This window comes from Chamaea fasciata, unplaced genomic scaffold (genome assembly GCF_029207755.1).
Source record: "Chamaea fasciata isolate MVZ Bird 193981 ecotype frontalis unplaced genomic scaffold, bChaFas1.0.hap1 SCAF_1, whole genome shotgun sequence".
In the NCBI taxonomy this organism is placed as follows: Eukaryota; Metazoa; Chordata; class Aves; order Passeriformes; family Sylviidae; genus Chamaea; species Chamaea fasciata.
The window spans coordinates 53,747,347-53,769,088 of NW_027094086.1; the positions used below are offsets into that span (position 1 = coordinate 53,747,347).

Genomic DNA, 21,742 nt, shown 5'->3' on the forward strand with positions numbered 1-21,742 from the left:
ATCACCCCACTGTCATTTGCCTATGAAACTTACCCAGTAGCTTGGCCTGCTGAATCCTTAAACTTTCTTTGGTAGCCATGAAGATGAGTGTCCCGGGGGTTTAAGCAGATGTATCGGTATGTGGATGGCAAGTTGGGACACTCTCCCTGTTCTTCACAGCCACAGGTCTGTCTCCATGCTCTCTCATGCCAGGATTAGCAATCTGTTAGCAATGGAGAACAGACTGAGCAGTATGTCTTTCATATATTGTGGAGTTTGATTTTTTTCCTTAAAAATTTCCATCCTGTCGTGTTCTTAGCTTTCTCACTTACTTCACAGGAAAGTCACTTGCTTCTGATTTAAGGGCAAGAGTAGAGGGTGCTTTGTTTGAGTTGTGAGGAGTTAACAATGAAGAGTTTTCATAATGAAAACACCCAAGAAGAATCTTACTCTACAGCCATCATCTAAGCAGCCCCTTCAATCCATGCCTCTGAGGATAAGTTTGTCTCTGTTGTTAGTGGGTAAAATAACTTTGTTTAATGCCATTTGATGGTTGACAGCGCTGGATACCTGTATTGTAGGTGTACGTATGCTGAGGTGGTGGTAGGTAGACTCAGGACAAAGTAATGGCTTCAGCAAAGCCTGGAAGACTGGCTTGCTTATGAATTGTTTAAGAATTGTCTGTTTATCCTGGAGGCTCAGACTATACAAACCAGTAATTTATACTGGCTGAAGATGGATTCACAGCCTGGCTGTGCACTCAGTCAGTCCTTGATTTAAACGAAAAAATTGGAATTTGGGCATGAGTCGCCATTTTTCCTCTTTCTGATCTTTATTATTCTTGATTTGTTTATCTCAAAAGAAATACTTTCAGGATAATATCTGCTCCCAGTTGCTCAGAGCGAGAATTAGAAGAGACACATGACCTGCCACAGCAGTGTAAGAGTAAGTTCAGAAAAGCCTCACTTTTCTTAACTCAGGATGTAGGTGACATCTGTAAACTGAAGATACTTTTTTTTTTTTTTTTCTGTAGCAATCATAACCTTTGTGCACAAACCACTCCTGTTTATATAAATTGTTGGACAGTTTCTGCATAATAAAAGAAATAGGGGTAAGTCCAAACAAGAAAGGCAACAAGTATGGTTCTTGAAGATGTTTTTATTCAGTGGCTTCTCTAGTGTATGCATGGAGAAAGTGCCATAGCATTGACTTAATGGCTTTTGTACAGTCTTGCAAGTATGTCACTGCTTTAAAACCATGTTATTCTACTTTTTGAGATAAACAAGATAATATTCTCTCAGGCATGACTCCTGTTTGTAGTGATCAGTGTTGCACCAAAGAACCTTCACCTGAGATGAAGACCCTGCTGTGCCGAAACAGTGAAGGAGAGCTCCTTTTAAAACCTCAGCATCTAAAAAAGACAAGAGAGAAGCAGAAAGAAAAAGTATTGCTGTCCAGTGGTTACAGATAGGCAACTGAGACACAGATGCATTATTGATGGGAGTCGGGAGCTTGGCAGACCTGAGGACTAAAGCTACAGCCTCTGAATTTAAACCCAGTCTGAAGGGTGAGATTATAACCAAAAGTACCGGGTGTATAACCAAATGTACCTAGTGCACTGTTTTCTCGTATTTTCTCTGTTGTGTCTTTGTACTTTTTACCTGCTGCCATGAGGAGAAGAATGTAAGCCAGTAAGATTTCTTGTGGAAGCTGCAGGCTTGCTTTATGCCAGCAGTGCTGGAAAGAATTTCTCTGAAGAAGAATTACAGCTGCTGATAAAATACGTGACACAAACAACCCTTCTCATCTGCAAGTATTAATTGTGCATTGGGAAGAAAGGGGTGCAGGGATACCAGACTGCCCAAAGTATATAGGGTATTACTTAAAGGTTTAAAAAAAAATCTGTCACTGAATTGCCAACTACAGAGTAGGATTACTGAAATTTATGAGAACAAAATTTTAGTGAAATGAATACAAATAAAGCTGTTCATATTAGTGTCACTTCTTTTTCAAAGGTCTGTAAATGCAAAATATAATTTCATTAATGTAACGCACGCGGGATCATTGATTTGTTGCTTTATGCACTTATGGATCAGACTCGGTGTGGTATCTTAAGGCATAATTTGAAGAGCCTCAGAAGGTCCTGGGTTTTATGTGACTTGCTTTTTCTGAAGGACAAAAGGCAAGTTTTGTGGAAAGATTCTGTTTCATGCTACAACTAGTTGTCTGTTTGGAAGGCAAGCGAACAAGATGCCAAACCCCACAAGTATTCAGGCATATGAGTTCTTCACCTCCAGGAAATCTCTGAATAAGCATTCAAGATTCTTCAGTTTGCCAAGGGACATCTGCTACATAAACAATACAGCATTAAAACCAGAAATGGGCAACCAACAAGAGAAAATTCTCATGCAAGTAAAAATGGCTGTTGCCGTATTGGCATTTTGCTTTCGGTTGTGGGTGTCAACAAAATCTTTCAGCTGTCCCCATTCATGGCGCTGTGGTTCAGCTCACAAGACAGCTTTGCTCTTACCTGAGTAGGTGGTAGCCTCCTGCTAACCAGAGGTTACAGAAAGTGAATTTGATTTTTTCCAGCTGTTCCGTACCTATGACCTTATGAAGAGGCAATGGGATGCTGGATATGTTAATGTGAGATATAAGGAAAGAGAAGTGAGACCTAGGGACAATATCTAAAACTGAACTGGACTTGTGGAATTCTGTCCTGTGAGGAACATGTGCTTCAGCCGGCCACGTGGATGGAGTGTTCTTGGAGAGACAGAAGAACATCAAAGCCTGACTTGTGATGATTGCAGAAGGTAAAGCTGAAGATAAAATTAGATGTGCATACAGTGGTTAAGATGATTCCTTCAACAGTGATTGCTGTCGTTTCAACCACATTGAAGTTCTGCCAACACTGGATTAGAAAAATACTTGTACAGGGAACAAACTGAAATACTTAAAATATTTGTGCTGCGAACAAACTCTGGAAATCTTATTCCTGTAGTGACAGTCTTGAAACAGTTTCAACTGGGAAAGAGCTACATTCATTTTTGGGAAGAGTGTCAGAAGTCTAGTGTGCTCATTCTTAGTTTTTATGTTCTTAAATATAGAGCCACAGTCTAAAAGTTAGATCAATGTGAGACTGTGTAGACATTACATGATGCCAAGCGATGAGTTCCCAGATATTTATAAATAAACGCTTGGTGCGCTCCCATTTTCCTTTCTCTCGTTTTTGCTATTATCCCACACACTTGCCCCAGGCTTTCTGTACTATTTATAGAGATGGTAGTAGTAATTCCCTTTTCCTGAATATTCTTCTTGAAGAAAGTAGATCAATTATGCAGTATAACACTGGTTAGGCTACAGCTAATAGCTATAGCTGTTAACCTCACATGTTCATTTTACTTTTGTGGTAGTAATGAATCGTTAAATTGAGTGCAGCAGTAATCCTTGAGATATAAAAATAGAAATAATTTTACAAAGGCATTCCAAAGTGAATTCTTTTATTGATTAATATTATGTAATATTGTCAGTATCTTAAGACTGTTAGGAGGTTCCAAAAGTGCAACTCAAACTGTGAGGGTGATGTGTAGAATATCTGTGGACCCTCATGCTTTTATTGTACTTGAATCTTTCAAGACTGTTCTTCAGAAACTAGAAATGAAATAAAGAACAGTGTAGTCTTTGTGTAAATGGTGCAAGAGATCCCACTTTAATAAAACTTGAGCATTTGTTAAGAACACCTAGTTTTGCTAAATGCATCTACCAGAAAAGACAAATTTGAATGATATGTCCATTTAGAAAAGAGTGTTTTAAGTTTCATAGTGTTATAAAGATTCAGCTATTTAGGGGAAGATACATTACTGCTCTGGTCCACAGTAGAAATGTATTCTCTCACCACTGTGTTCTAGCACAGTGGGAATATTCTTACCTGCCACTGATATAGTTGTTGGTTAAGAATGACTAAATAGTTTGGTGTGAAGTGAGACAATAACCCTTCCCTCCATACTTTCTGTTTGTTCTGCAGCTTGGTTGACAGTAATATTCCTAGGGCTTTTTCTTTCTTCTGTCAAGTTTTACAACAGAAGCAGACTCTACAAGATGGTATTTGTGTTATAACATCTCTTAACAGATTTCTGTATTCTGAGCAAGTAATAATCATTCAAGTTTAGCTGTCTGAATTTGTATATTAGAAAGAATTACAGAGAATTCAAACTGTACCTTAAAATAGCAAATAGGTGTATATTAAAACAAGAAATTAAACGAATAAAAATTGAAGGAACAAAGGGAAAAATAAAGGTGATTGGAAAAGCTATGACAATTGTCATGCTGAACAGAGGACATAACTTTGGTTTCTGGTTCTCAATAGTAATAACAGTTGCTTTGTTTCAGTGTGATTTCTCTGGGAAAAAAGGTGACTCCATGTTTTTATTTTCTATGATAGTATAATTGAAATTGCAGTGGTTACCTTCTTAATAGCCCTGTGTCTTCTCCTGACTGACTGTTGTAGGTGTCATGAAGAGTAAATTGCATATGATTTAGAGTTTAGCTATTGATATCAGCAGGTGTGTGGCTGCACAGCGTGTCAGATGAAATGTTCATCCTTAGATTTATTCTGCTGGACTTTGTTGTTAGATATCTGGAGATTCAGTTTCCCCATAATGACTTAGGCTGACTTTGGAAGTCTGATGATCTCATTGGTATTCTTGTTACTGAGAAGAGCTGTTCCATTTGCTGTGAAATATATCATGTGGAGCTATACATCCCTATATCAGTACTTTCTACAAGGCATAAATTATAGGAGGTGGTAGTTTCTTTTATTAGACCATCTGATTTAGTTGGAGAAAATAGACAATCTGAGTGCATTGCAACTCCTTCTTCAGGTCTTCGAGAAAGATCCTGAATGACAGGTCTGCAAGCTCCAAACATTGCCCATTTTTTCCCACTTGTATCCATTGATCAATTAAAAGATAACCTGTCTCTTTATAAAGCTTACCTTGATTAAACTGCCAAGTCTACAATAAACCACAGCTTAGTAATTTCAGCCTTTGCCATTCAGGACACATATCCTTATTTTGTTTGAAGCGCCTGAATTTAAGTTCCTTTCAGCCATTTCGCTTTGTTCTCCCTTCACATTTTCTCACTCTGGTTATAGCCAGAAGGGTTGACTCTTTTGCCTAAGCTCAAATCAAGTTGTGCTAAAAACCCGAAGAAGCAGTTGAGCCTGTGATTTTGCTTTTCAGTTTTTTATGTTGTTCTCATCCTTCAGACTTCACTACAGACCTTATTGGTAGCCAAAGTATTTATTTTGTGGCCTCTCATATGTGATGCAAGCAATCTATTTAAAGCTTGGTTTCATGCTCCTCAGTCAAATCACCTTGGCTTCAGGGACACATCATACAGCTTTGCATCCCTGTGAGGGGATTTTTCCTAGAGCAGGTTAGTCACTTTCTTCTTTGTAGCATTTGCAGTTTTCTGTCAGTTTGAATGTTCCTCCTACTTTCTGATCCCTGCTCCTCTCAGACCTCTGCCTACATTCCTCTTGTAACTTTGCCACAGGAAGCTTTTGTTGGGACCAATGGAAGGGCACACAAGCGATTCAGTGCATAGACTAGAAGTTCCCTGGCAGCTGCCTTGTGCTTGTGCCTCATTTTCCGCTTTTTCCTGGTGATTGTTCCAAAAAAGAAGAGCCTTTGGATAAGACTTACCATCTCCTCTCAGGGGTTGTGGTCCAGTTGGTGGCTTAGGAGCCTAACTGTGTGTGTTCTTCCCTCTTCCCCATGGAGAGGGAGCAGTGGTCAAACAGGAGGCTCTACTGGAAGCCACCACAACCCTCTTGTTCCAGCTTACAGCCAGAGAGATTGGCTTCTGCTGGCGTCAGTGGTCTTGCCAAGACCTGACCAAGCCATCTGTAGGGGCTTCTGTGGAAGAGCTATGCTAAGGAGTAAGTGATTGAAAGATCCCTTCTAGCAGTGCATGGACTGGTGTGTGTGTGTGTGTGGTGTTGAGTTACAACACATTTTGAAGAAGAGCGAAATTTTTATCTTTTTTTAAGACCACTGTTTCTCTTCCTCTAGGAGAGATGATCATGTGTAAGGAACCTTCTTACAAAATTGGAATTTGTAAGCTTTAATTAGAAACTTTCTGCCATCAGACTGTCTAAAGGGGCTCTGCTTATGCCATCTAACACTTTCCCTTTTGCAGCAGCAAGGTATGCAAGTATTTGTGATTCAAATGTGTGTAAAGTGATGAAAACTTAGCATCAGTAGGAGCAGAAATGGCTTGTGGTTCTTGAAATCCTAGATTCTGGGCTTTGACATCATGTGTTACTCTTTAACTTTTTTTTTTTTCTTTTTTTTTTTTCTTTTTTTTTTTTAAAAATAAAGAGTACATGGAGACCTTGCATGAGCCATCATGTGATAAGGTTTTGTTGGTGGTGGCTTTTTGCAACTACTTAAGCACATGTGGCATTTAAAATTTTCTCCCTACTGCCCCATAAAACTGTAAATTTTTCTAAGAAAGGAAATTTAAATGCTAAAATAGCTTTTTTCTTTTTTTGCTTGTGTAGTAACTTTTTACTTTTATTATTGAAGCAGTAGCCTGAAATCTTGGAAAATTTTCTGAAATTAGGGTTTTACAGCAAGCATATGGTAGATTTTACATTTCATGAGGAAGGAAGAAGATGCCTAAGAAAAATCTAGAAATACCAGTTATAAGGAAGATATGTCTAAGGTGCTAAGTGCAGATAGACTGAGGACTTCTGAGAAACTTAAAATTCAACTTTTAATTTTACCTCTAATAATTTATGACATTGTCAAATAATATGCTAATATCAATGATAGGCTTTTCATCAATTTTTAAAAGGTTTGCTTTTCAGACTGAGTGCAGCAGAGGCAGTTTCTCTATGACATTTGTATATAATATGCATTATTTCTATCATGGCAAAAAACAGTCATAGCAATTCCACAGCTCACAAAATCTTCTGACTTTCACCTTCTCGTTATATTTGTCACTGATCTGTGTGTGCATGTGATTCCTTACAAAACAGTTATTAAATTATGAATATTTTAAAGATTTAATTAGTTTTAATTCTGGAGGACCATTGTCTGTTGGCTGTCTGTGATAAGAAGGAAGGAAAAATATACACATAAAGCTCACTTTCAGAAGCTAACTGGTATTGCCAGCAAAACTATGATCTTATCAATATTAGATTAGACTGAAATCTTGTGTATTATAAGAGTATTTTCTGCATGGCAGGAGAAAGTAGGAAAATCACTGGATGCAAGATGGGGGGGAAGCTGACAAGCAAATAAAGCTGTCTCCTTTTGCCCTGCAGGTAATGTAGCATACATCAGGACTTTGCTTACTGCACAAGGTGTTCTCCTTCAGTACTAAATCTGCCAGCTCAGTAAATCCAAACATGCTTAATTATCCTGGTCATTTTTCTGGAATAGGAGAACTGGAAGAAGCACCTGGATCTGTCATGTGCTGCTAGTACATCTGCATAATTGTGACTGCTGCTGCAGAGGAGACTCCTTTCCATCAGCTTTGAGCACTGCTTGTTCACAGGAGTTGGGGGTACCCATAGGTGTAGGGCTGCATGCAGTCACAGAAAAGCATGGTCCCTGTTTTGAGGTGCAGTGCTGTATCCTGTTGAAATTCCTTTTAAGATCCTGCTGCTGTCCAGTTGAAATTGGGCTCTTGAGAGAAGTATTATCTTGACTGAGTTTGTGACTGAAGACACAATGTCAAAGGGAAGTGAACTTGAGCCCTTGACCCGTTGGTACTAGTGGCTGAACTGGCAATAAAATAAAATGGCTCTTCAGGTTTTAGTAGCAGTTAAGAGTTACTTGTCTCTGTTCATGTGTAATTCTTCTTAAAATTATCCTTCCCTAAGATCCTGGGGAGTGGAATAATAAACCAAAGGCAATCTGTAGCTAGATTCAGTTGTCCACTAATTGTGCTTTTATTTTTATTCCTCTTCAAAACCTTTTTCAGCTTCAGCAGAAATCTCTGAGCAGTTCTTTCAAACCTCCACACTCTTCTCATAAATTAGTAATTTGACATTGCAATAATATTTTATGTTCTGAGCTGTCCCAGATCTATCACAAAATGTCGACTGTTTCAGACGGGCCCAATTTCATGGCCTCCAGGGTGGAGAGGTGACAGGGTCATGGGCAATTGACACAGACTGTGGCGCACAGTGTTTTAGACAGAGCTTATGGCAGCTTTCCATGCTTAGGATGCCCCATATACCCTGCTAGTATTCATGTCCTTCATGCAGAGAGAAAGTATTTTCGTATTTCTGACTACTTCCATCCAAAACATTTAGGGGAGATGTCACTGAGGACAAAGACATTGCTGTATATTGGTGCAAGAAATTTATAATCATCCTTCCTCATTGAAGGAAGATCTTTGTAGTCTTCTAGTGTCTTCTGCTTTATTATTGCCTTCACTGAGAACAGAGATTAGATCCTGACAGGCAAGAATATGGATTAGTTTTCTAAGATAATATTGCTCAAGGTTTCTTCTTCAGGTGTTGTATCTGCCTCAGAAAACAAAAGGTAAAGCTCTACTGACCACTTTAGCAGTGCTTGTTATGTACTGATTTAATTGTTCTCTGTAGCTGGCTGAAAAGAGGTGCTTGAAACCATGTCTGAACAAAAAAGAAAAAGTGGCTTGTCATGCAAGATGGGACATAAAACTGTTTTGGTTTACTTTGTCTTTAGAGATAAATGTTTGGATTAAATGGAAGTGACCAAGAGCATTACATCTCATCTTACAGCTGTCTGGGTGGCCCAACTGAAACAGTTGCCATTGAGAAAATCTGTGCAGATAACAGACATGCATTAATAGTTGATGAGATTTAAGAAAACTAATGGAACTAGAAAATTATTAGAATTATTAATCAATAGAGATTCTCCTTTACACTGAGACACATGGTAATGTTGCTCAGTTTACCTCAATACCTTTCTTCTTACAGTCATCATGAGCTTTACCTATCTACATAATTTCACAGCAGCAGTAGTGGTATCATCATCATTATCATTATTATTATTATTGTTATTGTTATTGTTATTATTGTTATTACCATTATTACAACTCTATCTAGGCTGAGAAGATCCAGGTAGCTTGCCCAGCATCATATAGGCTGTGGGAGGACTGTAGCTAAGTAAAGAATTGTAAGTTTTTTGTTTCAAGATCTTGCAAAACCTTCTGTGACTTTACTGAAAAAAAAATTTCTAGAACTATTACTTTAAGACAAGATAATAGTTTTCCCCCTGGATCTTTTGGTACACAGTGTTATGCATTCCTTTCCTGCTGCCCCATGTTCTTTACAGGACTTGAGTCTTGCATACTTTGCAAATGTAATAGTGCAGTACTGCAGGCAGCTCCCTTGTACAGCAGCCAGCAAATCTCTTTTCTCCTGAATGTTATATGAAAATAATTCAGGCCAGTCTTCTTGTTTGGCCTGCTTGTTTTGTATGCAGACATCAAGTATTAAAATGGAAGCTGGGAAATTGTAGTACAGTCTGGCTGGACAATTTCATGTGTTTTGGGAATGTGCTTTTGCAACCTGCATTGCCTAATGACATCATACATTATATAATATATTGTTGATACATGGATTCAAAATCAGATGATACTGTGTTTAAAATGAAAAATGTGTTTCCTATTGACTCGTGGAAATTTCCATATAAAGCAAGCCAATGCTTTTTTGTGATGGTTCTGCATTGAGATTTTGAACTCTAAGTTGTCCTTGTGTTTAATTCACAGGCTGAGTACTTTGTGAAGGAATCCCCAGGTCAATACATCTTAGGTCAGATTTTGCTTCAAACCTTGGCCTGCAATGCCTCTGCTTTGTGTTTCCTGTTAGACATATTCAGGTGAAAGTGCATGTCTCTTTATATGATGGTGTGTGAATCAAAGGTGAACTTTGTAAGGAAAGAGTATGGAAGGATAGGATTTTTTTGTTCTTTAATTTTATTCCTTTGCAATTTACTTGCTTATATGTTGTAAAAAAAGAAAAAAAATTATAAGAAAAGAGCACTGGTAAGATTATTTTTAAAATCAGGTTATTCTCTCTTTGTTTTGCTGTTGATATGTGGCTTGAGAGAGAAAAAATATTTAGAAGACACTTCGAGGAATCTTTATGCAAAAGACAAGATGTAGGCTGCTGATTGCTAGGCATGTGATATAAATAAGCTTTAAGTGAAATAAATATGTGAAGCCCCATTAAAGTTGAAGATATTATCTAGAGAGTTTTAAAGTGATTTAAGGAGTAGTCCTCTCTCATCTCTAGGTACTTGTAATATGAGAGAATGAAATACTTAATGTTCTAAAAAAATAAGAAGGGGCAAAACATTCCTCACTTTTTTTTTTAGTCTTCCTTTTCCACGTTCCTATATCTCTCTATATATATTCACAGTATCTTTCCACAATCTTAACATATATAGGTCACCTTTAGTGTCAAAGAAGATAGTGAGCGAGTTATTTAAAATACACGTTTAAGGGTTGAATTCAGTGAAGCGAGTTATCATTAAAATACATGTGATTAGCCCCCAAAACATCACAATGAGACAGACCTACCCAACATCAGCATATTGTTAGAAAGATGCCTAGTCTTCCATATCCACAGCCCGTTTCTTTGATGCCTACAATTTGTGCTAGTTTTGTAGACAGTCTAAGGATGTGAGTTCCTTCCATCATTGATGTTATCAAATATAATTAATTTTTGCCCTGTTTTTGTCTGATGGGATTATGCTTCTAAAAAGCTGTAGTCTGGTGATTTTCTGAAGGACCCTAATGTTCTATTTGGAAATCTGAAATAGAGTGAATTCTTTTCTTCAGCTATTCCTTTGTGAGTGTCTCTCAAATACCTAGCATTTAGGATGTTTGCCCTAACTTAGTTATTTAAGGTTTCCAAAGAACAGCACCCTTACAGCTGTATTCCCAAGAAATTGCCATGGAAATCAAAGATAGCATCCTGAGGAATAACACTGAGGAACAGTGTTCCTCAAAGCAAACTGCATCCATCTCAGATAACAGCAGCTCTGCCAACATTCTGCCTTTCAAGAAGAGTAGTCAGATACTCTGCTGTGTCACATCATGTGAATGTTGGTGTTTTACTCACAAGAGAATGTAATTTTTCTTTCATTAATGGTCTGCTTAGTATGTGCTTGCAGAATAAGATCTTTTCGTTCCATATATTAAGCTTTGACAAAAATAAAACTGAGTGTGTGAGGTCATATTTGGAACTCTAGAAAGCGTGTTTAAGCCCGAACCGTATTCTTCTCTCAAATGTGCTGCCATCTCAGCTATGAGTGTAACAACAGCAATATGTTCTGAAGACTGTAAGTTATTACTGTTATAAGTGCATATCTGGTACAAACATGCTCATCTTTTTAAAATGGTTAATCCTATTTTGAAGGCTTTGATGACTGTATGCCATATACCAATAAGTATTAAAGTGTTAGCTATTTAAAATAGGTGAACTTCACGAAATTCCCTTATCCATAGGTCATTTAAGGAAATTTTTCTTACATTTTTAATGACCTTGATCCGTTATGAAGGGGACTTCCTACCCTTTTAAATGACCTTTAATCAGGATGTGTTGTCCTGCCATCATTGCTTCTGTCTCTTATGTAGTAGAGCACAGTAAAATAATTTACTTTCAACTCAAAGACAGCTACTGCATAAAGCATATAAATACGTAGTTCAGTTGTTAATTACAACTTTTCTAGGTAGTTCCTAATTCACTGTAATACAAAATACAAAGGGTTTATTTAAGCTTTTGCTGAAGTACTTCAGGTGAATGCTTTTTGTTTAATATTGCGTAGACCAGATGATATTTCCATGCTGGAAGCCACATCTCAGCTCAGACCTTTAAAACAACAGATTAGATGCATAAACATTAGAATGTACTAATTCTAATTCATAGTGTTCACAGTGCTCATTTAATTGTAGCCTTTGTTAAGTCTCAGTAAGTATCTGAGAACTGGACTAGGAAAAATCAGGGAGTCATATACTACACTGCTGTAGAATTTCACTCTCCTTTGAATTTGATTTCCAAAGATTTGTGTGCTAGATTGTTCTTTGCCTAGTACTGGTAGCTGTTTGACTTCTTTTTCTTTCTTGAGGATCATTTTTTTAATATTCATCTATCTGAATGTAGTGCCTGCAGATTATAAAATACTCTTAGTCTACATCCTGGATTTTTGATTGGTCTCCTCTCTGGAAAAGTATTTTTTGTATGTTAGTGTAACTTTATTGGTAAGATGTGTTATGATTTAAAGAAATACCTCCTAGGGACAAGGAGAATGAATCTATTTTGATGGTGTTTCTTAGTGTCTCAATAATTTTTAAGCATAAAGACCCTAAATTAGAGGGTTATTAGGAAGCTCTAACAAATACTTTGTTCCTTTGTTGTTGCTGCTTGAAAATGAGCAATGTGGTATTAACTGGATTTTTGCTTTACTATGAGCTTCTTATTTGAAGTATTCTGAGGAAGGAACTGTGCTATGAAACTGACCTCAGTTCAATTATCTTGACTTATAAAACCACAGAAAATTCCCCATCTTTGAACACATTATTAATAATGAACTGATACAATATTACAAACTACCTTGCCTACAGTTAAAACACAATTGTTTGCTCTTGAATTTCCAGTGTTCTGGCTGTTTATTCTCTTTCATGGCTGGTAGGATTTTGGGAGGTTCTCTGTGTTCAGCATATCATTTGTACAATTTTTAACATGCTTTAACTTGTCATGGATACACTGATAGCTTACACTGTAACTGGAGATTTATCCTAGGCCCCTCTCTTGTCCCCACCCAAAAAATTCTGTGGGGCTTCTGACAGATATAGAGTGGCAGGTTTAAATTAGATGTCTGAAATGGTTATTGCTATTGGCTGCCTACACTGCCTCTCTGACAGACATTGCTGTCTCAAGGCTGGCATGACTGATCTGCGTGTCATCCACAGTAGTTTCCAGTCCAGCGTATTAAGATAAACCACAGACAGAACTCATGTCCAGAGCAGCTGTAGGTGTGAGGTAATGTGACAGGGTTTTGTAGTGTGGTTTGTAGATCAGGAGCTACCTGGATCTCAAATGGCGAAGCACATTTTGTCAGAAAAGCCAGCTTCATCCATCAGTGGCACTCCAAGCCCAGGTCACAGCTGGATGTGTGCCTGGCAGGTGGGCACTGCTCAGGTGTGTTGGTACAGTGCACACCAAGTGACCACTAGACTGATCTCCTTTTGCAAAACTGTGTTTAGGAAGGGACAAGCATGGTTAACTTCTCAAAGCCAGCTCTGTCAAGAGGTTGCCAGGCTGTGTGGCTTCACCCAAGCCAGATGTGTAGATGTGAAGACAAGCCCTTACCGTCACACCTGGACAGCCAGGCACCGTCAGTCCTCCCCAGGTGCCCCACTCTAGCCTTTTTCTCCTCTCCATGCCAACACTTAGCTTGGGTCAGGTGGTCCCTCTGATCCAAGCAGACCTGTCAGAAACCTCCGTGGTTTCTCTGTCTCTTTCCAGAGGATGCAGCTGATGTCGGGGGAAGGCTGTGCCATGCCCCACCCAGCCGTCACTGGGCAGCAGTGCCAGCCAAAGGCACTTGGTTATGAGGACACGGTGCTCCAGCTTGTTTTTGTTTTCGTTTGTTGTCACATGCAATGTGGTCATGGCCTGAGCTTGTGAACTAGACTACCTGTTTATATTCAAGTTTTGCATTGTGTTAGGCTTGTGCCTACTTATTAGGTACTTTTTTACTTAAACACTCAGTGTATCGGCACAGTTGAGTGCAGATTGGGGAAGTAATTTGCTTTGGTTTTCTCTACTATAAAGTTGCCCAAGATAATGCACGGTGCAAGGATAGACTCAGCACTGTCCAGCATCATGTTAGTAGTATGTTCATGTTCACAGTCTGCAGTGCACCGTCCTAAACACACTGTCCATTTTTAGATGATACTGTTGCAACAACGGAAAGATCTAAGTGGTAAGGATTTCTTTGGGATGCCTGTATCAGTGTTTTCTGCACTGTCTGCTTTGTAAGCACTTAGGCCATGGAAACAGTTAAATAATCTTAGTTAAATACCTACTGTGTGGTCAAATATGTTGCTGATGCTTAAACAAAATCTCGTAATTGTAGTTTAAAATAATCTTTATTGAAACTATGCTGCACAGATTGCTAAATGAGGCATTATCAAAGCATGAAATACTGGCTCTGTGCTCACATTTCTTCTTTGTGTCTGTCTGTCTCAAGCACTTGATGTTGGGAGCACTTGTGGATGGAAGAGGAGAACCTGGTGGTTGTAGTAATAGCTGAACTTGGCCATATCTGGAAGTGAAGTGGAAGTCTTGTCTGAAAGTGAGGGGGAGCAGAGCTCACCTCCCTTCCCCACTGCAGTTAATCTGCCTCTTCCTACTGTCCCAGTATGGCTTGGGCTGCTGCTCTGCCAGTGGTATTGCTGGAGCCTCACAGTGTCTGTGCCTTTTAGTTATTTGGGAGTGCTGCCAGAGACTCCCCTGGTGCAGACAATGGGAAGATAACTGTGCTTTTTTTAAAAACAGTTTTTATTTCCATAAAAGCAGCAGAAGAGAATTTCTTGGAAATTCTTGGACTACAGAAGAGGCACTTCTGTAGGCTACGGGTGTGCTTCCAGCTCAGCATCACAGACCTGCTGCATGCAGTGAACATGGGAGGGATTCTCCAGGTATTTATAATGGAAAATATTAAGCATACCAAATGACTACCAGCTCCACTATATGGAAATGCATATACGTGGGAGTCTGTATATATTTGCAGTGCAATACATACCTGAGAGGAAGTGTTCATGGCAATTGGTAAAAAGGAAGACTTAAAGAAAGGTAGACAGGAATTATTTTGTTTATTTTGTTTAAAAGGCTTAGCCAAAAAAAACCCCGGACTTCTGGGAAAAATACTAAGGTGAATAGAATGTGGGACTAATTTTTTAGATAGAGATGAGTAAGGAGGGAAGAGTTTAGTAACAATTAATACAGGACAGTACAGGTTTTTTTGTAAAAAACTTTGTCTATGCTGTATGGTGCAAACCACTCAGACTTCAAACCACAACAATCTGTTTCCCTGTAATCTAGGTATTATTTTATTAAATTTTTAATGTGACTGCTGAGGCACAGTGAACTGAGTTAGACACTTCCTAGATAATTGGACTTTAGTTAAAATTGCTTTTAAAGTACAAAATGTAAGAGTGACAAGGTATTTACTGCAGGAACATGCAAATCTTTGCAGGTGTGGATCAGAGAACATGATCCAGATGATAACAGACTTTTCATTACTCACATTAGCGTGCATTGCACAATTCAAATGCCATTGAGAAATCTAAGAAGAACACTGCTGTGCATTTAAATCTGGAACTGCTGTTACAATGGAAACTCCCTAACTGTCCTTCATCTTGACACAGAGTAAATGCATTAACTTCTCTTATATTTTCTGCACATTGTGCTCAGGAAGACATATGAAAAAAAAAAGTATTGTCATCAGTATTAGGTTGACATCTGAACAGCCACCTGCAACACAGTATACTCTTGCCTGCATTATGCATTGGTTTTATGAAAAGTTCAGTTCTCTGGTCTATTCTCAGACCCTTCCTTGATTCAGTACCATTACACCATTTCAGATGAGAATGATATTTGTTCTGTACTTCAGTACCTCCTAGGAGAGCTAACTTAAAACAGTTCCTGCCCTACAGGGGTCACAGTCTTAATGTGACCTCATTTAACCAAAAAAACAAAAAAACAAAAAAACCATAAAGACAACACTTTTCCCCACCAATCAAACCATATTCCCCAAACCCAGATAATCTTTGGGTGTTGCAGTAACTGCTGTGTGTCTTCATCTGGGCCTGGTTTTAGGACCACAGTCAAAACTTCGCAAGGTGTCTGTGAAGGGACATGGTTTAGTCTGTATTTCTGTGGATTCAAAGTTTATGAAGTTGCCTGATCAAATGGTCTTGTCTTGAGCTGTTTGTTAAGCAAACAATATTCCAAAGAAAAACCAAGAAGCTGCTACAGTAATGTGAGTTTTTTATTTTATATTCCTCTACATATGCAGTACTCTACAAACTGGGTAAGTGGCACTGCTTGTGATTATTAAAGATTTCTTAAGATGAACACCAACTAAGATAATTTTAAAATATTTACCATAATTCAAGAATTCTTTGAATTATGATTAAGGAGAATGAGATGTTAATAAAATCTCATTTGCACATACCCTTCTTACCTGCACTTTCTCATGATAATGACATTTTGCTTGACAAAAATTATAAGGTACATGCTTAATGTATCTTTAATCGTCTCCTCATGTAATTTCTCAACTGAAAATGAGAGTGTCATTAGTTGAGTCACCAATTCTCCTTCCCCCCTTCCCCATACTTGACTTGGGAAACTTCGCTAGTGCATACAGAAATGCACAGCCAGCAGAGGCTCCTGTGGGGCCTGTCAGGGCAGACATGACGCCTTCCCATGGCTCCTGGAAACCCATCCCTCCTCACGGGTCATTTCTTCCCAGGAGGTGCAGTGAGTGTCAGCCATGGTGCTGTGTCCTTCTCTCTGTAGGCTCTGACCCTAGTGGATCCCGGGGTCAGTGTCAGGACTGTGACTCGGTTGAGTTGTTGACGCCAGCACAAGTCCCTGTGCCGGGGAGCGCCAGGTGCACGCTGCTGAAGGATGCTTCTGCAGAATCTTTGTGGCCAGAGAGGGGGTCAGGGGGCTTTAGTGGAGATTTAAAGGATCTTCACATGAATGAGGAGGAGACACAGTTCTAGACTTTTGGTGGGAAGTCCTGGCTCCTGGCGTTTCATTTCTCTGTGGGCATAAGCAGGCAGAGCACTGCCAGTTTGGGAAAAGCGAGTGGGTAGAAGGACAGAAAATGGAAACCCATATTTATACTGCCTTGCTGTTTTAGGGGAAGGTAAGTGATAAGTAGAACAAATCATTTATGAAGGTGGCAATAGAAGAGGCTTTCCTTTATTGGCTTCTCTCCATGCTGGCAGAACTGGCAATTTGTGTGAGCCTGACAGTCTTTGGGATCACCTTGGAGAGGCTTTGCCCATTAGCAATGAGTGCTGTGATGGGAACTGTTGTCTCGTTCCTGAGGGGACATGCTCAGGGCTGCTGCTGGTCCCCAATGTGAAGCTGTGGACACTTGCTGTGTGGGCAGGATGGTGGCTCAGTGACAGCCAGTCTCCTGAATTTAGTTTCCACTGTTGATAAAAACTTTTCTTAATGCCCCAGTGCCCCTCAGGATGAGATTTTTCTCTTTATTTTCACACCAGAGACAAGTATATATGGTGAAGACAGGTCACAGGCAAAAAGCTAACCTCACAGACCAATCTCAAAATAAAGGAGCTCTTTCGGTTACCCCCATGATGTCTGGTGTAATTTCATTCAGGCTATTAATTAAGGTAAGCTTTGTGAAATGTCCTAATGCCCTGAACTGGTGAACTGAGCAGCAGATTTTGCTACCTGTGTGCAAGAATATCGTGTTTGCTTCCTTTAGCTACTAGACATAAATAGTAACTCGTTAAAGGGCATAGCTCCAGGCTTTGCCTTTAAGAAGTAGATGAAAAGATAATTGCTGGATAAGCAAGCGAGCATGGGGGGCTGTAAGAGAAAATAGTCTGGTTGTGAACCAGTACCAATCTTCTTTCAATCAGCCTGGTTTTAAGGCTGTAATCTCCCCTGGGCAGAGAAGGTCTCTGTCTCCCCGTTGCGTGGCTCTGAGAGCAGCCTCGCTTCTTGGTCCTGTGTGAGGCTGTGGGCACTGAGGACAGGACTCTGACTGTGGCTTACAGCTCTGCTTCTTACCCTGCATAAGCCGATCCGCTTTCATTTTTGTTGGTGTTCTGCTAGGCATTCTTTTTGTGAAGTGCTTTTTTGTTTTGTAGAGACCTATTTATCCCTCCCTTCCCTGTACCAATGGAGGTTTATTAGATCGCATGGCAGCCTGCCATCTTCCTTATTAACCAAGCTTTTTCCCAAATAAACATGCTCCTTGTGTGCATGCCTCCTATTTGTGATTTACTTCCCATTATAAAGCTACAATCTACAATATTAAAAATAATACACAGACAGATGTTTATGAGAGGCTGAACAGGGTTTTATTGTACTGACTCTGGTATTTGTGGTTTATATTTCTTTAATCTCTAGTGAAGTGTGGTTTCTCCCGCCCTCCCCAATTTACTGCTTCTGCCTCTTACTATCCTTATAACAGGCGATGGTGCCCTTTAAGTACATTTTCTTTCAGGCTCTTACATGCTGCAATATGAGCAGGAGTATGAAGAAGTATGATGACGTACTTAAAATGGCGTCTTTAAGTAAGAAATTAGAAATTAGGCCTTTATTCTGGAGATCATGGTCCACCCACCCGAGGGCAAAGAGATCCTTACCTTCCCTTTACATGGCTTCAGTAGGGTATTTGATCACCCTCTGCTGCCTGAGCTGCCCAGGCAGCTGCCAGTCTGCTGGATTTTGGGAGAGCGCCTTTCTGCTCTGGTGGCGTCCCAGGCATCACTCAGGATTTCATTTTCTGCGTTTGAACCGCGTTACTACAGTTTAGTCACAACAGTTTGAAATCACTGGCTGCGTGTATAGTTTTTTATTTTTTATTCGAATGGATGGAAGAGAATTCTGCCCCTGGGTCAGATAATCATCTCAGACCCGTTAAATAAGCAGCTGTGACATGCATCATAACAGTGGCCTAAACCACCATATTTTTTCAATATGACACTTCGTTGCTTTTTTTCCTTGGCCTGTGGTTGGGCTTACATTAGAAAAACAAACAGCACTTAGCTATAATTAAAAATGCCCTATGGTAAGTGGGATGACAAAACGATGGGAATGCTGTTCATATGGATGAAGTCAAGTGTAAATGAAGTCTAAAAGTATTAGGTTGAATGCAAGGATAAAATTATCTTGTTGACTAGGCACAGAAAGTATAAAATAAGCCTACCCAATACATTGGATATTGCATTTCACAGTAAAAAATCTGATCAGGGTAGTTTTTTTGTATCATGAGGCAAATCCATCTTTTGCTGTAGCAACAGAAACATAACCTTCAATTAACTATTTGAAACTATTTGAAATGCAGTAGTATATTGGTTGGTAATTGTAGAGTTTTATACATACAAGCATCTACCTTGAACATGTGTGCAATATACTTATTTATACTACTTGCATTCAGTTTCTAAAAATAGGAAATGTTCATAATAGTGTTCTTAGCATTCCTTTTTTTCCAAGATAGTCAAGTTCTACCTGGAAGTATATTTATTAAAATTTTATGTTGCAGAATCACCGTATCATAAAGATAGGTTTTTTAAAGTATGCTCCAGACATAATTATGAACATAGTAAGACATAATTATAAAAAGGGTTGATATTTTTCAATCCCCAGTAGCTGTCATCTTGCTTCAGGTTTAGCTCTTGTCAGAGCCTTACTGACCAACCTACTGATGTTTCACTAATTGCCTCTTGAAAATGAAAAGGGAAACTGTCTAGCTTTGAAACATTATTCATGAAAGAAGGATCATGCTGGCTTGTTTTCAGAACAGGATCTTTTCCCCCCCGTCTTGTCTAGACAGGCCAAGTACAAGACTTTGTACTGAAAAGGTCTCTCTGGTGTGTCATTAGGAGTATTGGTTTAGTCTGGACTGGTCTGGATTCCCTAGCCTGAGTGTTTTGAGGTCACTCCTTGTATTTTGGTACAGGCCTCTCCAGGCTTATTTCAGTTTGACAATACTCTAATATTTGCTTTCTACTACCTCCCTCAACCTGACTTTGATCCTTCTTGCTTTACAAGGAAGGGTTCTTCTCTGGTTTTAGTAAAAGCACACATTGTTTAAATGCATTCACTAAGCAAACTAATTTAAGGTACTGAATTTTTGTTCACAAGTTGCAAATACCAGAACCTAAGTATACTTTATGGTCAGAAGTATCTGTATTTTCACTGAATAATCTGTTTAATTAATTTATCCTATTCCTGCAATACATTTTTTCTTTGAATATTTCTTACAGACTTCAACAGAATATGATTATGCAGACTGAGTTTTGCAATTTTGTGTCCTCCATTAGATATTACATTTTGTTAGATTTTGATGTTACTTTTGCACATGCCGTGAGTGAGAAAAAGTGGAAGCCTCACTGATATGCAGGCACTAACCAAAACATTGTTGTGACATCAACACTGTCCTACAACATTGTTTAACACTGACTATTTGGATCACAAAGCCAAATAGCCACCATAGGCTATTTGTGGAGAAAGTTAACTCCATCCCAGCCAGGGCCAGTAGACGATGACTGCTTCCTTGGCAAATAGATTTGCTGGGAGATCAGAAGGCAACATTTTTGACAACACGCCCCATTTTCAAATCAACACAGAATTCACGTGGTATTGTGAGCAATCTTCCAGTCAATGTGGGCACATCAAACAGGGGACAAGAGGCCTCATGACCTTTTTTTTTTTTTAAATGCACCTTCATAATGTCTATTTTCATATGTCTGAGGGAATGAGGAAGTAGCCTTAATATTTTACAAGAAAAGTTGATTGAGTCTGCTTTTTGATTCCAAATTTCAGTGTGGTCTTTTATCTGTGACAAGCCCCCCTGCCCCACCTTAAATCACAAATCCTTTCTTCTGGTTAGTCCTCTTATGATAATGTTAGTTAAACCCCAGAACTTTTAAGACTTTAATATAGCTATGAAAAATTTAATGCTTCGTCTAGTCTTTTGTGTGAAAACCATATAATCTAGTGGCAAACAGACACCTTGAGTTCTTAGCTTTAACTGCTTTTGACTTGACATCTTGCTTGAGCATTTTATATCAGCCATGGGGGAAACATGGAAAGCATTACATTAGGACTCAACACAAAGGCACAGGAAAGCAGTAAAAGTTAGCCAAAGTAGCATGCCGTATATTCTAACTGCAAAATGGTGATTGATTCTTTCTAATAAAAGCATTATGTTCTTTACCACTCTAACCCTGTGTTATAGTCTTTATTTAAGATACCTGTAAAGTTTGAATCCTTTCAAGGCAACTTTTCTAACCTTCCAAGACAACTTTGTTCATTTCTTGTTCCAGTTTCTTCATGAAATTGCAGGAATGAGTCCTAAAGCACTGTAATTATCAGATTGCGAATATTGAGCCTGGTCTTTTAAGTCTCCTTTCCTAAAGTAATTGTTAATGACCTTTGCAGTTCCATGGGTTTCAAAGGCTTACTTCATTTGGTTATGATTTTTTTTTATAGTCTGAGTCAAAAAGAATCTAAGCCCTTCAGTGCCTCTTCAGTTCTTTGTTGTAGCAGAGAAGAACAGAGTAACAAACAGAAGAAAATAATTTATTTGTACAGTATTTTATTTTACAATTTTAATAGGTCAGGGACTGCAGGGTTGGACTGAAAAAGCTTAAATTTGAGAACCCCGTTTAGGCAAATACTTATTTTATAAGTACACTTTCAGCAGGCAAAATAGATCAGTTTTTTTCCCCGACAGGAAATGCTTGTTTTCCTTGCATTTCATACCTTCTATTTATATTCCTAAGTAACATTTTATATGTTACGCATATTTATGCATACAAATTTTTATTGCAGCATGTTCTTGCTGGTACGTGTACCAAAATATCATGAATACTCTTGAAAAGTGTTCAGAGTGGAGTCTGCAAATTGCTTTTATCTTTAAAGCAAATGAAAAATGAAAATTAATTAGCTTCCTTTCTCAATTTTTTCTTCCTC

At 38.8% G+C, this 21,742-nt stretch overlaps 1 protein-coding gene across 4 annotated transcripts in view; it reads left to right on the forward strand.

Moving 5' to 3' along the window:
• LDLRAD4 (low density lipoprotein receptor class A domain containing 4) overlaps positions 1-21,742 on the forward strand; it is a 283,546-nt gene that overhangs the window by 112,265 nt on the left and 149,539 nt on the right. The window contains exon 1 of one of the 4 annotated variants that reach the window (XM_066183957.1): positions 2,765-2,792. The exons of the other annotated variants lie outside the window; for them this stretch is intronic. Within the exon in view, the coding sequence (XP_066040054.1) occupies positions 2,780-2,792 (13 nt within the window). The 5' untranslated portion in view covers positions 2,765-2,779. Of the gene's footprint in view, positions 1-2,764; positions 2,793-21,742 lie in introns of those variants that run through there. 4 annotated transcript variants of the gene reach the window in all.